At 49.5% G+C, this 17,102-nt stretch overlaps 2 protein-coding genes and 1 non-coding gene across 3 annotated transcripts in view; 1 reads left to right on the plus strand and 2 right to left on the minus strand.

The window, feature by feature from the left end:
• Positions 1–9,880: 9,880 nt before the first annotated feature.
• Positions 9,881–10,042, minus strand: LOC116827146 (U1 spliceosomal RNA). The gene has a single exon (XR_004374232.1). It is a non-coding gene; the product is annotated as a U1 spliceosomal RNA (small nuclear RNA).
• A 5,576-nt stretch (positions 10,043–15,618) lies between these two features.
• Positions 15,619–17,102, minus strand: part of LOC116827654 (putative protein BRICK1) — a 97,984-nt gene continuing 96,500 nt past the window's right edge. The window contains exon 3 of the mRNA XM_075073057.1: positions 15,619–15,685. Coding sequence (XP_074929158.1) covers positions 15,619–15,685 — 67 coding nt within the window. The remainder of the gene's footprint in view (positions 15,686–17,102) is intronic.
• The window catches only part of LOC116827145 (uncharacterized), a 60,127-nt gene continuing 58,810 nt past the window's right edge, over positions 15,786–17,102 (plus strand). Inside the window, exon 1 of the mRNA XM_075072963.1 lies at positions 15,786–16,047. The gene's annotated coding sequence lies outside the window, so the exon portion shown is untranslated. The remainder of the gene's footprint in view (positions 16,048–17,102) is intronic.

The following is a 17,102-nucleotide window of genomic DNA, read 5'->3' on the forward strand; positions in this document are numbered from 1 at the left end:
AAGATCTACGAGAGGAAATCTAAAGGATGAAACAAACAATAGGGTGCGTATGTCCTGTTAATGAATAGAGACAAAGGATTTTTCTGGTGTATCTTGAAGTGCAAAGGACCATGCTGAATTCTTCAATGAGGATGCAAACAGAGTGCACTTGTCTCATGAAAAAGAGGGTTACATCCAGCCTGGCTGTAAAGTACTGCAAGGATGTGTGTGAGCATTGCTCTACTAGACAAGAAAGTATCTGGTTAATTAAGTCTAAGGATGCATGTCATTATTTATATGTAACTATTTGCTTCCAATACTTCTACTTAAGTGTCTGCGCTTTGTTAACCTCATCCATGAGTTCACCAGAAAGTACGTGCTGGGTGGTAAGCGGAGTGGTGATCTGTGGTGGAACTGCTAAGCTGAGATGTTCTGTTTCTTTATAATCAGCAATTCTGTGAACACTGTGAGCGTCTAGTGGACCAGGGGGGTGGACAAACTACAGGGCTGCTGGGAGGGCTCAAGGGAAAGGGGATGCCAGTTGCTAGCCTGTAGAGTAACAGCTGTGCCTGCAAGGCCTAGAGGGAATTGTTTGTGTTGCCTATGGCCAGTGGAGTTGGGGAACGGATAAACCAGGCTTCCCTCAGCTAAGGGCAGGTGGTGGCAGGTGCCTCATAACCCTGTTTTTTAACCAGTACGGCCTTCTTCCTGAATTGTGACTCTTTTGGCTTCTAGTAAAGTGTTCTTCACCAATTCCCAATTATTGTTCACATGTTTCCGATAAATTCTTCCTTCCAGCTGATTTGGCTCTGGCCCCAGGTCCTGGTGTGATCTTTTGAGAGGTCTCTCCTGCGCCTGATGGGCCCTAGTTAGCTTGCCCCCACTCAACGTAGTTCTTGGAACCTCACCTCTAAGTCTAGCAGTCTGCTTCAGTTTCTTGACTGTGTTCAGGGAGGCAGCCTGGTACAGGGGTGTGAGAGGATCCCCAGGATGCAGCCTGGGACTGAAATTGCTGTGCCCCCTTAACTCTTTCCAGCCTGGGCTGTCTCTCACAATGCCTTGCTAGTGACCAGCAGCAAACCCCTCCAGGCACTGTTATCACTCAGCACAACAGCATGTGGAGACCCTACATCCAGCTAGATTGCATGAATGCTCCTAAAGCCACTCATGAATCACACAGAGAAAGGCATCATAGCTAAATCCCCCCCAACTCCCAGCACTGAACCTCAGGAATATACCATCTTGCACTGCTCAAGCTGGGTAGTGCAGATTTGTCAATTCGCTCACCACTTCAAAGGAAAGTGGATATACACCAGCCTTGCAAAACCTGAGCAGATTTACCACACGCTTCAGGCAAATTTATTGGTAAAGATAAGTAGTTAAATGAGTTTGACTACAAAAGATAGATTTTGAGTGTTATTAGATGATTGACTTTGTGCCTGAGTTAAATTACCAAAAGAAATAAAATACAAGCATGCAGTCTAAATTCTCAACCCTATTAGACTGACAACAATTAGACTAAGCAGTTTCTCTCACCCCACTGGATATTGCAGTTCACAGTACTCCAATTTCACCCTTGAAATCATAGAATATCAGGGTGGGAAGGAACCTCAGGAGGTCATCTAGTCCAACCCCCTGCTCAAAGCAGAAATCTGGGCCAATCCCCTCAGCTGGAGTTTTCAGAGTGTCCTTGTTGCTTGCAGCATAGAAAGGTGAAGGACAAAGGCCCCACATGTGGCCACTGTGTTCTGTTTTATAACTTCAGTCCCATGTGCTTGGGGAGCACAAGTCCAGGCACGTCTGGGGGCATTGCTGAGTCTCCAGGCAAGGTTGGGAAATTTCCTTTGTGTGGCCCAGTGAATGTGAGTCACTGAATTGTAGCTCCCTTGCTGGACGATGGTTGCTGATGGTTAACACCCCACCCAGGTGGGGGGTTACTTTCCTTGCTTTTGCCTCTGGGGAGCTAATATCTGGCTGATTCCCCAGCTTACGGCATGTTTTAGTCACATTCTTTCACTAACTGCATTCCTCACCCAGCAGTCTCCCCTCACAGTTCTCCAGTCCAGCTTGCAATGACCTCCTCATCATCCCTTCATCATCTGCTGACTCCCATTCAAAACTTAACCATAGTTTCCACCTGCATCTTCACACCTCAGATCTCCCCTTCCATCAGCAGCATTTCATACAAACAAAGCTCTGTTCGGGTACCACTCCACAGTAATGTACAGGCTGAAGCTTCCACATCCAGTCATCTTCATTGTCTCTTCCGTTGCTTGGGTCACTCCCACTTCTGCCTCTGTATCTTTCATAGCCCTTCTGCCTAAGGTCCCATCAAGAAGAAGAAAAAAAAAACAAACACACACACCACACACCACCACCACCCCCGCCCCCCAAACAAAGCCAGACCACCACACATCACATCCCCAAAACTGCCATGCAAACATCTGTTCTCAGCTCTGTTTGCTAGCTCCTGTGCTACTGATTTCATTAGCCCTTTCACTCAAATTGCCTTCCACCTTCAGGGTCATAATCAGTTACTCCCTGAAAAGGCACTGACTCCGTGGGTGCTCCAGACCTGGAAAAAAATTAGTGGGTGCTCAGCACCCACTGGCAGCCAGCTCTACCCTCACCTCCCAGTGTCTCCCACCTGCCGGAGGCCCCACCGATCAACTCCTCTCCATCCCAGCACCTCCCAGCTGCCACAATCAACCATTCCATGGTGTGCACTGTGGGGAGGAGTCAGAACTGAGTGGAGGCTTGGGAGGAGAGGTGGGAGCAGTGCCTGGGGTGAAGCGGGGGCAGAAAGAGGCAGGGTGGGAGTGGGGGCAGGGCAGGGGGTTGAGCACCCCTGGGTCCCGGAGGAAGCTGGCACCTGTGACTCCCTGTGAGCCTGGTTACTTCTTCTGGCACAAAAAGGTGTCCCCAATGCATTCAAAAAAAAACTGAGTGGACATTTGTGTTTGGCTATGTTACTTTTCCAATAAGATATCTGGGCAGCTCAAGTCCCCCCATTACCAGCAGGTCTTGCGTTTGGGATATTTCTTTTATTTGCATGGCAGAGTCTAGAAGGGCTGCCTTCGGGGAAAAGGCCTGGTGGGAATTATGATGTGAAATTAACTAAAGCCTGTTCTGAAATTTCCCCATTTGCCCTTCCTGCCCTGACAGGCTGCAGAGAAGTGTCTATGTTTTGCTCCAGATCACTCCATCCCTCTAAGGGAACCAGGAAAAGAAATAACTGCAAAGGAGCCAGTTCAGGCAGAGATTATGGGGGAGGTACTGGCAGGTTCCTGCTGGAGGGAGAGGTATAGTAAATACTTAGGATGGGGATCTTTGTGTGGGGATGGGAGTGAGGGGGGGTAGGAAATACACAGGCTATAGAAAGGGAGGGGAACATGGTGTGACAAGCCTGCTGGGACTAGTTTAACCTGAAGCCTAAATTCTAGGAACAGACCCATGGAGTTTTGGAGGTGGAAATTCCCTAATTTTTGGAACAGGAAACATCTGTTAAACTTTCCCAGCCCAGTTTATCAGGCTTCCAGTGCTGACACCTGACCCACTAACCAGAGGCCCCTACGACCAGCACACCTACCAGTGCAGCTCAGGAGACATGTCCTGCCTCCTCACATACTGCTGCTGTTAATAGGGAGGGTGTTGAGATTCCTATCCTGGGGCTGTCCACGGACCCTGCCAGGGGCTCCATCAGCTATGTCAGCTTCTGGCTAATAGGTGTGTGATGAATGTGAAGACCCTGCCTCCTCTGTCTGCTGGGAGGAATGAGGGGCTCTCTTTCTCTCCTCACCCTGATGCCTCCTGGCTTCTCTGAGCAGGGAGGGGGTGGGACTATGGGGACTGTAGAGCTTCCATTTTCTTGGCCCTGCTCCCCCATGACTAGTGAGCCTATCTCTGGGGCAGCAGGTACAGAGTTGGGGGCTCTTGCTCTTTCAGGGGCCGGTGACCTTGGAGGAGGTGGCTGTGTATTTCACCAAGGAGAGTGGGCTCTGCTGGACCCTGCTCAGAGAGCCCTCTACAGAGACATCATGCAGGAGAATTATGGGAATGTGACCTCGCTGGTTAAGGATTCTTGTCCCCTCAGCTATTAGAAGGGGAAAATGAAGAGTTAAGGTTCACATCACTCCCACAATGCAACCTCAACTCTGCCCTGTTTCAGCAACAGCCCAGTATGTCAGTGACACATGCTAACATTCTGCCCTCCCTGCTACAGAACACTTTGGGAACAGAGCACATCGCAGGATAGCACCAAGTCTAACATCTTCTCTTTGCTAAAGTTGAGTCCAGTGAGGGAACAGAAGCTCTTTATAGCTGACCCACAGCTAACCACCAACCCTGCTCCACACAAACCATCTCAGGGGTGTCTACATTGTAAAACCAAAAAAAACCCATGCATCAGCAACTCTCAGAGCCTAGGTCTAGAGACTCAGGCTCCCAGGGCCAAACATAGAAGCATAAACATTCCCACTCAGACTGGAGCCCAGACTCACCAGGTTTTGGAGCCCAGGCTCCAGCCCAAGCTGGAATATCTAGATGTCTGTTTTCAGTGCTGTAGTGTGAACCCTCCAACCCATGCGTCCAGACAGACTCTAAGAGTTGCTGGTGCATAGGTTTTTTTGATTTTGCAGTGTAGACAGTGTAGTGGTTTTGCTGCTGTAGGTTATTTTGTTTTGCCATGTAGATTACCCCACTTTAGCCAGGCCCTGAGGATTCCTTCCGAGTCACTGCCATCACTTACCCCTCACTAAGCCCTGGTGACAATTAACATATGGTACCAGACTGCTGACAATCCTCCTGGCGAGAACACACCCTTGTGCATTTTTACTTATACAGCCTACAACACTCAGCACTGCTACGAGGGAGACTTGGTCCTTCAAGGTTCACATGCATCTTCCTTCATATCACAGCCACAGCTCTGCCAAGCTGCTCCAGCTTATCCCTCTTACCCTTCAGTTAGAGCTACAGCTGACATGGTGCACACAGCTGGAGGGAGTGCATGTAAATCAGTGCTGGTATTGCAGTGTGTTAGATACAGCACAAACAATGGCATGTTCTCTCACCTTCCTTGTATCCACAGGCCATAACATTCCATCTGGTTACTGCTGTATTGAGCTGAATACCTTGTGTTTGAATAAATCATCTTCCTGAAAGGCAGCCAGTCTCGGCTTGTAGAATTGAAGAGATGAAGAATCCTGCTCTTCCTTTGGTAGTATATTAAACTTTGCACCACCCTTCCTGAACCACTCAGTGTCTGTTGCCAGCTCAAGGGGGGGGGGGGCAGAGTTAAGGGTGCATTGCAGGAGTGACAATGCGCTTTAATTTTCTAATATCCAACCTAAACCTCCCCCACTGCAACTTGAGACCATTACTCCTTGTTCTAGACTGTTCTCAGTGGTAGCAGATGACACACCATCCTCTTTGGAACCCCCTTTCAGGTAGTTGAAAGCAACTATCAAATTCTCATGCTTCTCTTCTGCAGACTAAACAATCCCAGTTCCCTCAGCCTCTCCTCATAAGTCATGTGTTCCAACTCCTGATTAGGGGACCGGGAGTACAAAGGAACTGTTTGCAGTTGTTGAAAATGGCAGTTAATGCCAGGCAATTGGGGTCTTGTTTTTTCAGGAAGTTGTAGCAAATGCCATCTTTTCCTGGGGCTGTCTTTTTGGTCTTTGATTCTGATCTCTATTTCCTGTGAGATGTAAAATCTTGTTGCAGGTCCTCTGCATAGTCCATCTGGGGTAGAGGATGAAGGCACTCTTGATGCTCCCTGTCATTCTGAGCTAAGCGGTCAAACACCACCTTGAAGTATGAGAATAGTCTTTCAGACGGGATTGCGCAGTAGGATGAGGGCCAGTCGAGAATCCCTCTCATAGCCTTAGGGCAGTTTGACCAGTAGAGCTTCCAGATCCTGGATGTTACTGCTGGGTTATAGCAGTGACTGGTGTTCCTTCTCCTGGCTTTCCTCATCTTGTTGTGGTTCTGTCTGGAAACAGGAGCTCTGTGCACAATCAGTGTGTTCCCCTGAGTTCCCTTCCTCTCAGATACAATTTCTGCAGATAGATCTTTCGTGAGTCTGTCTACAAGGATGTCAAAGTCCTTGAAGGAGGGTGTCCTCACCAACTCCTCCGTCCAAGCAACTTGCCATGGTGTGACGGCCCTCACCCTGGGCTGCTGCTCTTCCAGCTGTGCAATCTCTACAGGCTCAGGCTGGAAAACTGCTGTGGAGTTAGCCTGTTGCCGTTTTCCCTCCCAGTGTTGAGAACTCCATCCGGCCATATCTTCCAGAACGAGGGCAGTGTCTTCCCTTATGAATTTTAGGGCAACACTGGTCCTTTTAGGAAGGACACTTTTAGAGGCAGCAGTACTGGCCCCTTCAGGCATGCAATCTTGCTTGGGATTTTTCGGAGCAATGCCAGTCCTTCTGTGGGCGAGTTCTGCCTGAGGGGTCTTTGATGCAGTGTGAGACCTTCTGGTGGAAAGGTCCGATTGGGTGGTCTTGGAGGCTGTGCTGGTCTGCCTAGGGGAAGGGTCCTTTTGCATGGTCTGAGCAATGGAAATGGCTCCTCCACTGGCTGGGTCTCGCTGAGTGGCCTGCGAGCTAGTGCTAGCTCTTCTGACGACAGGATCCCTGGAGTTAGCTGGGGTGAGGGATGCTGATCCTTCTGACGATGGCGTTGTGCTGGATGTACTGTCTGGAGATGGAGTGGCATAGATACAACCTAGATGGAGCTACTATAAGGTAGGTGCATAACTGATTGGAATATAGTTCCCAGAGAGTAGTTATCAGTTGTTCACAGTCATGTAGGGATTGGTTCTGGGTCTGGTTCTGTTCAATATCTGCATCAGTGATTTAGATAATGGCATGGAGTACACTTATAAAGTCTGCAGATGATACTAAGCTGGGAGGGGTTGCAAGTGCTTTGGAGGACAGGATTAAAATTAAAAAATGATCTGGACAAACTGGAGAAATGATCTTAAGTATAAGATGAAATTCAATAAGGACAAATGCAAAGTACTTCACTTAGAAAGTAACAACTAGCTGCATACATACAAAATGGGAAATAACTGCTTAGGAAGGAGTACTGTGGAAAGGAATCTGGGGGTCAGTGGATCACAAGCTAAATATGAGTCAGTTTAACACTGTTGCAAAAAAAAAAAACAAAAAAAACGCAAACATCATTCTGGGATGTATTAGCAGGACTATTGTAGGCAAGACATAAGTAATTCTTCCGCTCTACTCCACACTGATGAGGCCTCAACTGGAGTATTGTGTCCAGTTCTGTGTGCCACATTTTAGGAAAGATGTGGACAAACTGGAAAAAGTCCAGAGAAGAGCAACAAAACTGATTAAAGATCTAGAAAACATGACCTATTAGAGAAGATTGAAAAAATTGGGTTTGTTTAGTCTTGGAGAAGAGAAGACTGAAAGGGGACATAATAACAGTTCTCAAGTACATAACAGGTTGTTACAGGAGGGAGATAAATTGTTCTTCTTAACATCTGAGGCTAGGACAAGGTATTTCTGCTTTCAGAGCAGAGATGGAGTGGCAGCAACAGACTGGTAGAGTTGGACTCTTCCGGTTTGAGATGTCCTTTGCAGGTGACTTGATGAGACTTACATTTCTTCTGCATTTCAAAAGGCAGGTCACAGAGAGCACATTGAAAGGCGATCCGCTTGCTATGGATTCTCTTGAGGTGTCTGCTGAGAACGCCAATGTACTGGAATCCCTGGACCGGATAGCAGAAGCAGCAGAGGAGCATGTCCATAGGGAGGGGATACTGGAGATAGATGCAATCAATCATTCTCCTTTTCATCTCCCTCTGTTGGATTGACTTCAGTTATATCAGGGGATTCGCTAGACGGTTCTCGTTGCTCTGGGAGAACAGTGTGGAGAGGTTCAACTGGGCAGGCATCCAGTGAGATGTGGTCCTGCTGGGTGGTTTCTGAGGAGAGGTTGGTCTCACTGGTTGAGGTACCTTCCAGCACAGCAGGACGACCAGCATGAGGATCCTGGGCAGTGGAGGAGATGGAGAAGTTCTTATGGCATCCTTGTCCTGAAGAGCAGGCGAGATGATGTTTGTCCTGACTTTAGTGTCCCAGAAGGCTGTCCTTAAGGTGCAAGATCTCCCTGCAGCAGTATCTCTATGGGTTTTCTTCAAGGAGATGCTGCTTTTCCAATCGATGCTGCTCATCTGCAATGTCCTGGAAGCACTGAAGGTCTTTTAGAGGCTGTTCCCCGATGGACGTTCCGTGGAGCAACAGTGGTCTGAGCAGCAATTGAAGGTTTCTGTGGAATCAGCAAGGGAGCAATCATGTTTTCAGTGTGTCCTGAAGTCTCTCAAGTAGCACGAAGATTTTCTTTTGAAGCAGTGGCAATAGCATCCATTTCCAAAGCAGTAGTCTTCCTCAGGATAGCAACTTGAGTCTTCTAGAACATTGGTTCTCAAAGCCAGTCTGCTGCTCATTCAGGGAAAGCCACTGGCAGGCCAGGCCAGTTTGTTTACCTGCTGCCTCTGCAAGTTCAGTCGATTGCAGCTCCCACTGGCCACGGTTCGCTGCTCCAGGCTAATGGGGGCTGCAGGAAGCAGCGCAGGCCGAGGGATGTGCTGGCCATCCTTCCTGCAGCCCCCTTTGGCCTGGAGCAGCAAACCATGGCCAGTGGGAGCCATGATCGGCCGAACCTCCAGACACGGCAGGTAACTAAACCAACCCGGCCCGCCGAGGGCTTTCCCTGAACAAGCAGCAGACTGGCTTGGAGAACCACTGTTCTAGAAGGTGTAGTTTCTGCCTCAGTAATTAAACTGATAACAGACATTATCTTAGAAGATAATGTTTGCGTTTTATGGTCCAAGAGACAGAGACAAGGCCTCCATCTAGGGGCCAAAAGACCAAACACATGAAGACACTTGATCAGAACCTTTAATAGGCCAAGAGACTACTTACACTTGATCTTAGCTCCTTGGAGCTAAGAAGCAATACTTTTACACCCCAACACTACACAGCCCTCCTGCTCCCACCTCTTTCTACATTCCAATGAGGACAGACATGAGGCAGCATTAACAAAACTATGTAACTAAGTGATGATCACGGCTCTGAAATTACTCTGATCGATGCACTTTTAGGTAGCTTCCCTCACCATTGAGGAGTGGCTGTGGCACTCCCCCATCTCCTCTTGCTGGTGCCTGGGGCCCTGGCTGCTCCTCAGCTTCCCGCCACCCGTTGACTACTTGCATTCTTAAGAACTGCCTGGGCTGGAGGAGATCGGGGTTGGCAGAACCCTCAGGGACCAGCAACCACATGGGGCAGGGCCCAGGTGCCCGGGCTGCACTGGGTCAGTCCAGACGGCTGTGGGGAGCCCAGGACCTTTCCACCTGCCCTGGGCAGCACACCTTGGCAGGTGAGGACATGAACGGGGGCGGAGGGGGGGCTGCTCTCAGGCTCCCCAGGGCTGAGCTTATTTCTGCCCTGCTGCTGGCAACAGGTACCCAGCTCGAAAGGCAGCACTGCAGAAGAAAGAGTGGAGAATAATGTAACAAACAGGTGTATATGATCAGGCTAAAGCAAATTCTGGGACTGCCATAGCCTGCCCTCCCCATGGCACCCCCCACCCTCCCCACAGCACCACCCCTGCCTGCCATAGTTGCAAACTGGACACAACTCCTCCTCAGAAGGCAGACCAAAGAAGAAGTACACAGAACCTAGGACAGCAGGAGTGTACGGAAGCAGCAGCTGACAGGAGAGCACTCACAGCAGTGCCCACAGTCCCCCCCACATTCAACACAGACTCTCACCGCTCCCTGCCTTCCCTCTGCCCTCCCCCCGACCTTCCCAAGGCAGACGTTCTCTGGCTCTCACAGACCTTGAGGTTCATCTGTCTTTGCATCAGCGAACCAGGGGAAAGCACAAATGCAGTCCCCAACCACCATAAATTATGCAGTTGAGTTTCCAGCATTTGGGGAAATAGCAGGGGTCAGCACACCCACAGTGCAATGAATGAGTCTCCCTATGGGAAAACCACCTTCATGATCATGGTATCCCTTGCCAAGTAATTATGAGTTTTTCAGCCCCAGTCGCCACCCACCCTCGCTCGCCCCAAACTCTCAACACATGGCCATCTCGGCTCCTGCCATCCCTGCCCACACTAGCCACAACCGGCCCTGCCACAGCCCTGGGCCCAGGCCCTTCTCACCACAAGGCCCTGGATGCCAAATCTGGGCCTTACTTGGTAGCCTCCTCCCACTCCCACAATGCTTTGCTTGCACATGGATCTGCATACGTGGGCACTTGGCCCTGCTGGAGAGCAGCCCACCCACACCAGGGCCCTCCCCTTGCCAGCCCCACTCCCAGAGTAACAGCAGCTGCCCCACAAGCCCAAGCCTGCGCATGTTCTCCCCATGGGGAAAGCAAGAGCAATTCAGAAGCTGCTCACAAGAATGGGAACAGGAACGTCCCTAAGGAAAAGCATCCGGCCTCTGTCCCCTGCTATGTCACAGACTTTCTCGGGCAAGTCACTCAGTCTCTCTGGGTGATGTGCCTCAGTTTCCCATTCAGGAAGTAGGGCTGGGGGCACTTCCCAACCATGTGTGAGCCTTGGGAGAACTATACTGAAGATTAGGAAGATGCTCAGATACAAGAGTAATAGAGGAAGAGGCGCAGGATATTAGCCCCATCATTTGGTATGCAGTCTGTTTGGAAAGAAAACAGTTCCCTAAAGTCCTCAAAACATCCGTGTTCAGAGATAGTGTTCTGAAATATGTCATGGAGCATAGTGGTTTTCCTCCAGTATAGCCAGCCCCTAAACCTCACACCAGCCCCTATTCTGCCCTCAATCCAGCCACCCTTCTTCACCACCAAACCCCACCTCCCCCACAGCTCCCCTTAAAGTCCAAAATTGTATCAGGAGGAAAAATATAGAACATTACCAAAGACTTACAGCTTATAATAATAAATGATATATTACCAATACATTAACCTTTGTGAGCTTGTACACACTACTCTTCCTCAGTCTGTGCAGTTAATACCCAATGTACCATTATTAACATGAACAAAAAGATTACTTGATGGATGAGCCCCAGTACTGGACTCTTACTTCTCAGGCACAGCGGGGAGCCAGGGCACCTCCCTACAAGCAGCAATCCATCCAGGGCCTAGACCCCTCAGCAGGGGCTGAGCAAACAAAGAGTCTCTAAACAAGCAGAGTCTCGCCCCTTCAGCAGGGGCCAGGTAAACACAGAGTCTATAAGCCCCACCCTGCTTCAGGGCCAGGCAGCAAGCAGTTCAGCCTCAGGCCATTCAGCAGGGCCGAGCAAACAGAGTCTATAAGCCTGGCCCTGGAGCAGGGCAACAAACAGTTCAGGGTCAGACCTTTCAGCAGGGCTGAGCAAACACAGGTAAGGGTCAGACCTTCTGGCAGGGGCTGAGCAGCAAATTAAACAGTATAAAGGGGCTTTCTCAGGCCAGGAGGGAGGGGGAGTCTGCCACCCATGGAAGGGTGGCAGGGGGAACACAGGCCCTCCCACTCCACTGTGTTCCAGCCCAGGGCCCTAGCAGCAGCAAAGATTCACTGCAGTCAGTGGGGATCCTGGCCACAACACAGACATCAGTACAGGGTCCCCTGGAGCCAAACTGGGGTCAGCTACCCCCAGGCCACTTCCAATCTCCCCCTCTCTAGGTACCTGTCTCTCACCAGTATCATCTGGTGGATCCCAGACCATGGGCTCCTCCAGATACCAGGCATAGGGAAGCTCAGGCCACTCCTCCAGATAACAGGCTCAGCCACCACTCTTCAGGATAGTGAACACAAAGGAAGCTGAGTCCAGCAAGCCACACCTAACTGAGCACTGGGGCTGGGCCTTTATACTTCCTGTCCTGCGCCTTGACTTCCGGGGGCGGGAACAGGCGGCAGTGGCTTCGCCCACTCCAGCATCAGTTCTGGCCTCTCCTTCTCAGACGCGGCAGGGAGCCAGGGTGCCTCCCTACACTCAACAATAGACAGAGTCACTTCCTCCCTTTGGCTGTAAGTCCAGCTCCACTCTTGCTGTCCTATTCTTTCCTTCTCTTTGGTTTGAAGTGTTCCTTAGATTCAGTGTTCTTGTGGCTCTACCTCTTTGCACCCAGTTTATCCACAAGCAAGATTTCCTCGCATAGTGGGCCCTCGCTTTTCCATTAGGCATCTTTGAACTGTATTCATCTAGACATTCAAACAGTCATTCTCTGTGCTCATTTGCTTCGGGTCCTTGTTTATGGTTTTCATCTAACACAGCTTTTTGATCAATTCCCTTTTTCACCAACTATATTTCCTTTCAGTTTTTGCCCTTGATACTCTCTCTCTCTCGCTCTTGCTCTCTGCTACGTCTGTAGATTTTATTTCCTTCTCATTCCCTTCTCTAATAGTGTCTGCTCACATTCACAGCTCAATTTTTTTTCTCCTTCTCCTGTCTTGAAACCTTCCCTATATTTCTTCTTTCCTCTTTTTCACTTCCCAATCACCTACTTCTAGTCTCCAGTTCTTCTTCTATTTTATCACCTTCCTCACCTCCTACCCCAGTACTGGTTCATCTGCTAGCTCAACATCTCCATCTTCTCTTTCCTCCCTCTTTGCTCACACCTTTTTCCAACTGCCCCCTTTAGGCGGATTATGAATCCCCTCTCACTGGCTCTCTCTTTCCCTGGGGACACCATTCTATGCTGCTGCCTCACAGCCACAGCAGGCAGTAGTGCCAGTGTCAGAAAAAGCTACCCATTGGAAGTAGCTCCTGGCAGCAGTTTCTGGCAGTATGCACATCAGCTAGGGCTGTCAAGCAATTAAAAAAAAATTGCAATTAACTGCACTGTTAAACAACAACAGAATACCATTTATTTAAAATATTTTTGGATGTTTACTACATTTTAAAATATATGAATTTCAAATACAACACAGAATACAAAGTGTACAGTGCTCACTTTATATTTATTTTTATTACAAATATTTGCACTGTAAAAAACAAAAAAAAATTTTCAACTCTCCTCATACAAGTACTGTAGTGCAATCTCTTTATCATGAAAGTTGAACTTACAAATGTAGAATTATGTACCAAAAAAACTGCATTCAAAAATAAAATAATGTGAAACTTTAGAGCCTACAAGTTCACTCAGTCCTATTTATTGGGCAGTCAGGGGTGGCTCCAGGCACCAGCACGCCAAGCGCTTGCCTGGGGGCGGCAAGCCACAGGGGGTGCTCTGCTGGTCGCCACGAGGGCGGCAGGCAGGTTGCCTTCGGCAGCATGCCTGCGGAGGATCCGCTGGTCCCGCAGCTTCGGTGGACCTCCCACATGCATGCCACCGAATCCGCGGGACTGGGGACCTCCCGCAGATAAGCCGCCAAAGGCAGCCTGCCTGCCATGCTGGGGGCGGCAAAATACCTAGAGCCGCCCCTGTGGGCAGCTATTCACTCAGACAAACAAGGTTGGTTACAATTTGCAGGAGATAATGCTGCCTGCTTCTTGTTTACAATGAGTGAGAACAGGCATTCACATGGCACTACTGTAACTGGTGTTGCAAGATATTTACATGCCAGATGCGCTAAAGAGTCATATGTCTATTCATGCCTCAACCACCATTCCAGAGGACATGCATCCATGCTGATGACGCTGTCACGGAGTCCCCGGGCGATGCTCTGGAACTGCTCCCCACTAAGCCAGTCAGGACTTTGGGGAGCCTCCTCTCCCTTGGAGCAGACTTGTTCAGGGCAAGAAGCTCACACGTCTTCACCTCCTGGGTCTCTCCTTGGAGCATTCAGCATCCTCTGCCTCTCTGTGTGCTTCCCACAGCGAGCCCACCCAGGCAGGGTCCTGGGGAAGCCACAGGGTTCTGCACCCCCACTTTGCAGTCAGACGTGACTCTTAGCCAGCAAAACAGAGGTTTATTCGATGACAGGAACAGGGTCTAAAACAGTGCTTGTAGATACAGCGAACCAGACCCCTCGGCCGGGTCCATTCTGGGGGACAGTGAGCCAGACCCCTAGGTCTGCACTTCACTCCTCGTCCCCAGCAAGCTCCAGACTAACTCCCCCTCCAGCCCCTCCTCTCTGCTCAGCTCCTTTCCCGGACCAGGAGGTCACCTGATCCCTTTGTCTCCAACACCTTCAGTTGGCACCTTTGCAGAGGAGGGGCCCAGGCCATCAGTTGCTAGGAGACAGAGTGCCAGGCATTTAGGTGCACTGGCCCTTTGCTCTGCAGCAATCACAAACCCTTATCCCACCACCTAGATACTTAAGAACTGCCTAGGGGACACTGAGGCACCAACACAGTATTCAGAGCAAACATTAAGAACAGTCCCAGTTCATCAAGGACACGTTCTGCTTAATAACGATACAAAGCAGTGCAGACTGACGCATGCTCATTTTCATCATCTGAGTCAGATGCCACCAGCAGAAGGTTCATTTTCTTTTTTGGTTGTTTGAGTTCTGTAGTTTCCACATCAAAGTGTTGCTCTTTCAAGACTTCTAAAAGCATGTTCCACACCTTATCTCTCTCCAGTTTTGGATGGCATTTCAGATTCTTAATCCTTGAGTAGAATGCTGTAGCTATTTTTAGAACTCTCACATCGGTACCTTCTTTGCGTTTTGTCAAATCTGCTGTGAAAGTGTTCTTAAAACTAATATATGTTGGGTCATTACCTGGGACTGCTATGACACGAACTATATGCAGAATTCGGATAAAACAGAGCAGGAGACATACAATTCTCCCCCCAAGGAATACAGTCACAAATTTAATTGATGCATATTTTTTTTAATAAGCATCATCAGCACGGAAATATGTCCTCTGGAATGGTGACCGAAGCACCAAAGGGGCATAAGAATGTTTATCATATCTGGCAAGTAAATACCTTGCAACGCCGGCTACAAAAATGCCATACAAATGCCTGATCTCACTTTCAGGTAACATTGTAAATAAGAAGCAGGCAGCAGTATCTCCTATCAATGTAAACAAACTTGTTTGTCTTAGCAATTGGTAGAATAAGAAGTAGGACTAAGTGGATTTGTAGGCTCTAAAGTTTTACGCTGTTTTATTTTTGAGTGCAGTTATGAAATCAAAAAAAATTGCATTTGTAAGTTACACTTTAACAATAAAAAGATTGTGCTTCAGTACTTGTATGAGGTGAATTGAAAAATACTATTTCTTTTATCATTTTTACAGTGCATATATTTGTAATAAAAATAATATAAAGCGAGCACTGTGCACTTTGTATTCTGTTTGTTGTAACTGAAATCAATATTGAAAATGTAGAAAAACATCCAAAAATATTTAATACAGTCAATTGATAATCTATTGTTATAAGTGCAATCACTCACAATTAATTTTTTTTTAGTTCATTGCATAAGTTAACTGGGATTAATTGACAGCCCTAGTAGCAGGGTTTGTTTGCTTGCTAGGGGAATGAGCTGCTCTCCCAGCTTTCTCCCATGCTCATTCTGATGGGTGGGGTTGCTGTAAGGTCTAACTCTGAAGTATGCATACCTGACAGGCTTCTCTAAAGAATTTTATGATAAGATACAGTGTAGCTACACCAGGGTATGCTTGTATATTTCAACCTTAATTCAAAACCGAGCACATATATTTGTTTAAAGATAGGCACATAGAGACGTAGTTTTATAGTTTTTGGCTGATTGCAGCTTGCACCCCCTTCTGCATAATCTCCTTAATGGTGCCCTTTGTTAGTCTTGGGCCTCCAGCCGGAAAGAGCCCCCCCGGCCCAGTCAGTGCTGCTGCATCCAGGCTGGTGCTGAGGGCACAGGAAGCGGCTGCAGCAGCTGAGAGCAGGGGCGGGGCACTGCGAGGAGGAAGGCAGAAACGGGGAAGTACAAAGGCAGCGCGATAGTGCGCAGCCCCACCTAAGCTCAGCAGAGGATGCTGCTGCGTTCGTGTGATCTTGGAGCCCGAGCTGGGCCGCTTCTTCCCCGGGTCCGAGGAGGCCTGTATTAAACCTCCTGTGCCCAGCCTGCGGTGGGGGAGGGAGTGTCTCCAGCGGGACCGAGCCCCAAGCTCTGCCGACCCCAGCCCCTGAGCCGGAGACTCCAGGTGAGAGAGGCCTCGGGGACAGCGCTTGGAGGAGAGTCTCTAGTTCTGGGGTCCTCGGAACTCGCAGCCGCGGGGATCTTCTCCCCGGTAACTGTTGGTGCCCTTGCGGGTAGTGTCGGAGCTGGGTTAGCCTCAGCGAAGCCGCTTCCCTGGCTTTGCACCCAGCTCCCGTCCGGAGGATCGGGGCGGGGAAAGAGAGCGAGCCCCAGTGGGGTTGGAAGGGAGGAAAATAAGCCAGCGAGGGGGGGAAGGGAGAGAGAGGACGCATCGGAGGAAACTGAGCTCTGTCTGCAGGCAGGAAGTGCCCGGGGAGAACAGCAGGTGATGGGGGAAGGGCTCATCTATTTTCTCCTCCCACCCTTATCAAGTGTGGCTGTAACCTCCATGCAGATCCCCCTGCTCTCAGACGACTAGGGTGACAAGATGTCCTGATTTTTACAGGGACAGGCCTGATATTCAGGGTTTTGTCTTATATAGGTTCTTATTCCCCCCCACCAACCCCCATCTTGATTTTTCACACTGGCTATCTGGTCACCCTATGCACGACTGACCCTTTAGCAGGGGTGAAAGTAACTCCGGATGCTTACTGGTAAGGAGCAGGGCTGACTCTGGCCCTCGGGAGAGGCGGGGTCAGCATCCCCCAGCAAGCCGTGCGAGGCTGCCTAGGGCTCCAGTGGCAATTTAAAGCGGCCGTAGTAGTGGCTCCAGAGCCCTAGGCCATTTTAAATCACGAGCCCCAGGGAAACTGCTTCCCCCCCCCCCCCCCCCCCCACCCACGGGTGGCCATGAGAGGGGCAAAAGGGGGGGGCATTAAAGTGCTGCCAGGTACTTTGCCACGGCAGCTCTTTAATGTTGCGGTTGCCCCCCCACCCCCCCGCGTTGGCAGCCCTGCGGGTACGGACCCTACCAGCAAGGAACCTGCCTGCTCCACACCCATCTCAAAAGCAACTTTGCAAAGGGCTCCCTGCTGCCCGGTGAATGGTGGTGAGAAGCCACTACTTTTTTTGTGGTTATTGAACATCCATGTACAGTCCTCTCAAACTTTCCCTCTAATT

The sequence above is a fragment of the Chelonoidis abingdonii genome, chromosome 16 (assembly GCF_003597395.2).
Source record: "Chelonoidis abingdonii isolate Lonesome George chromosome 16, CheloAbing_2.0, whole genome shotgun sequence".
Lineage (NCBI taxonomy): Eukaryota > Metazoa > Chordata > Testudines > Testudinidae > Chelonoidis > Chelonoidis abingdonii.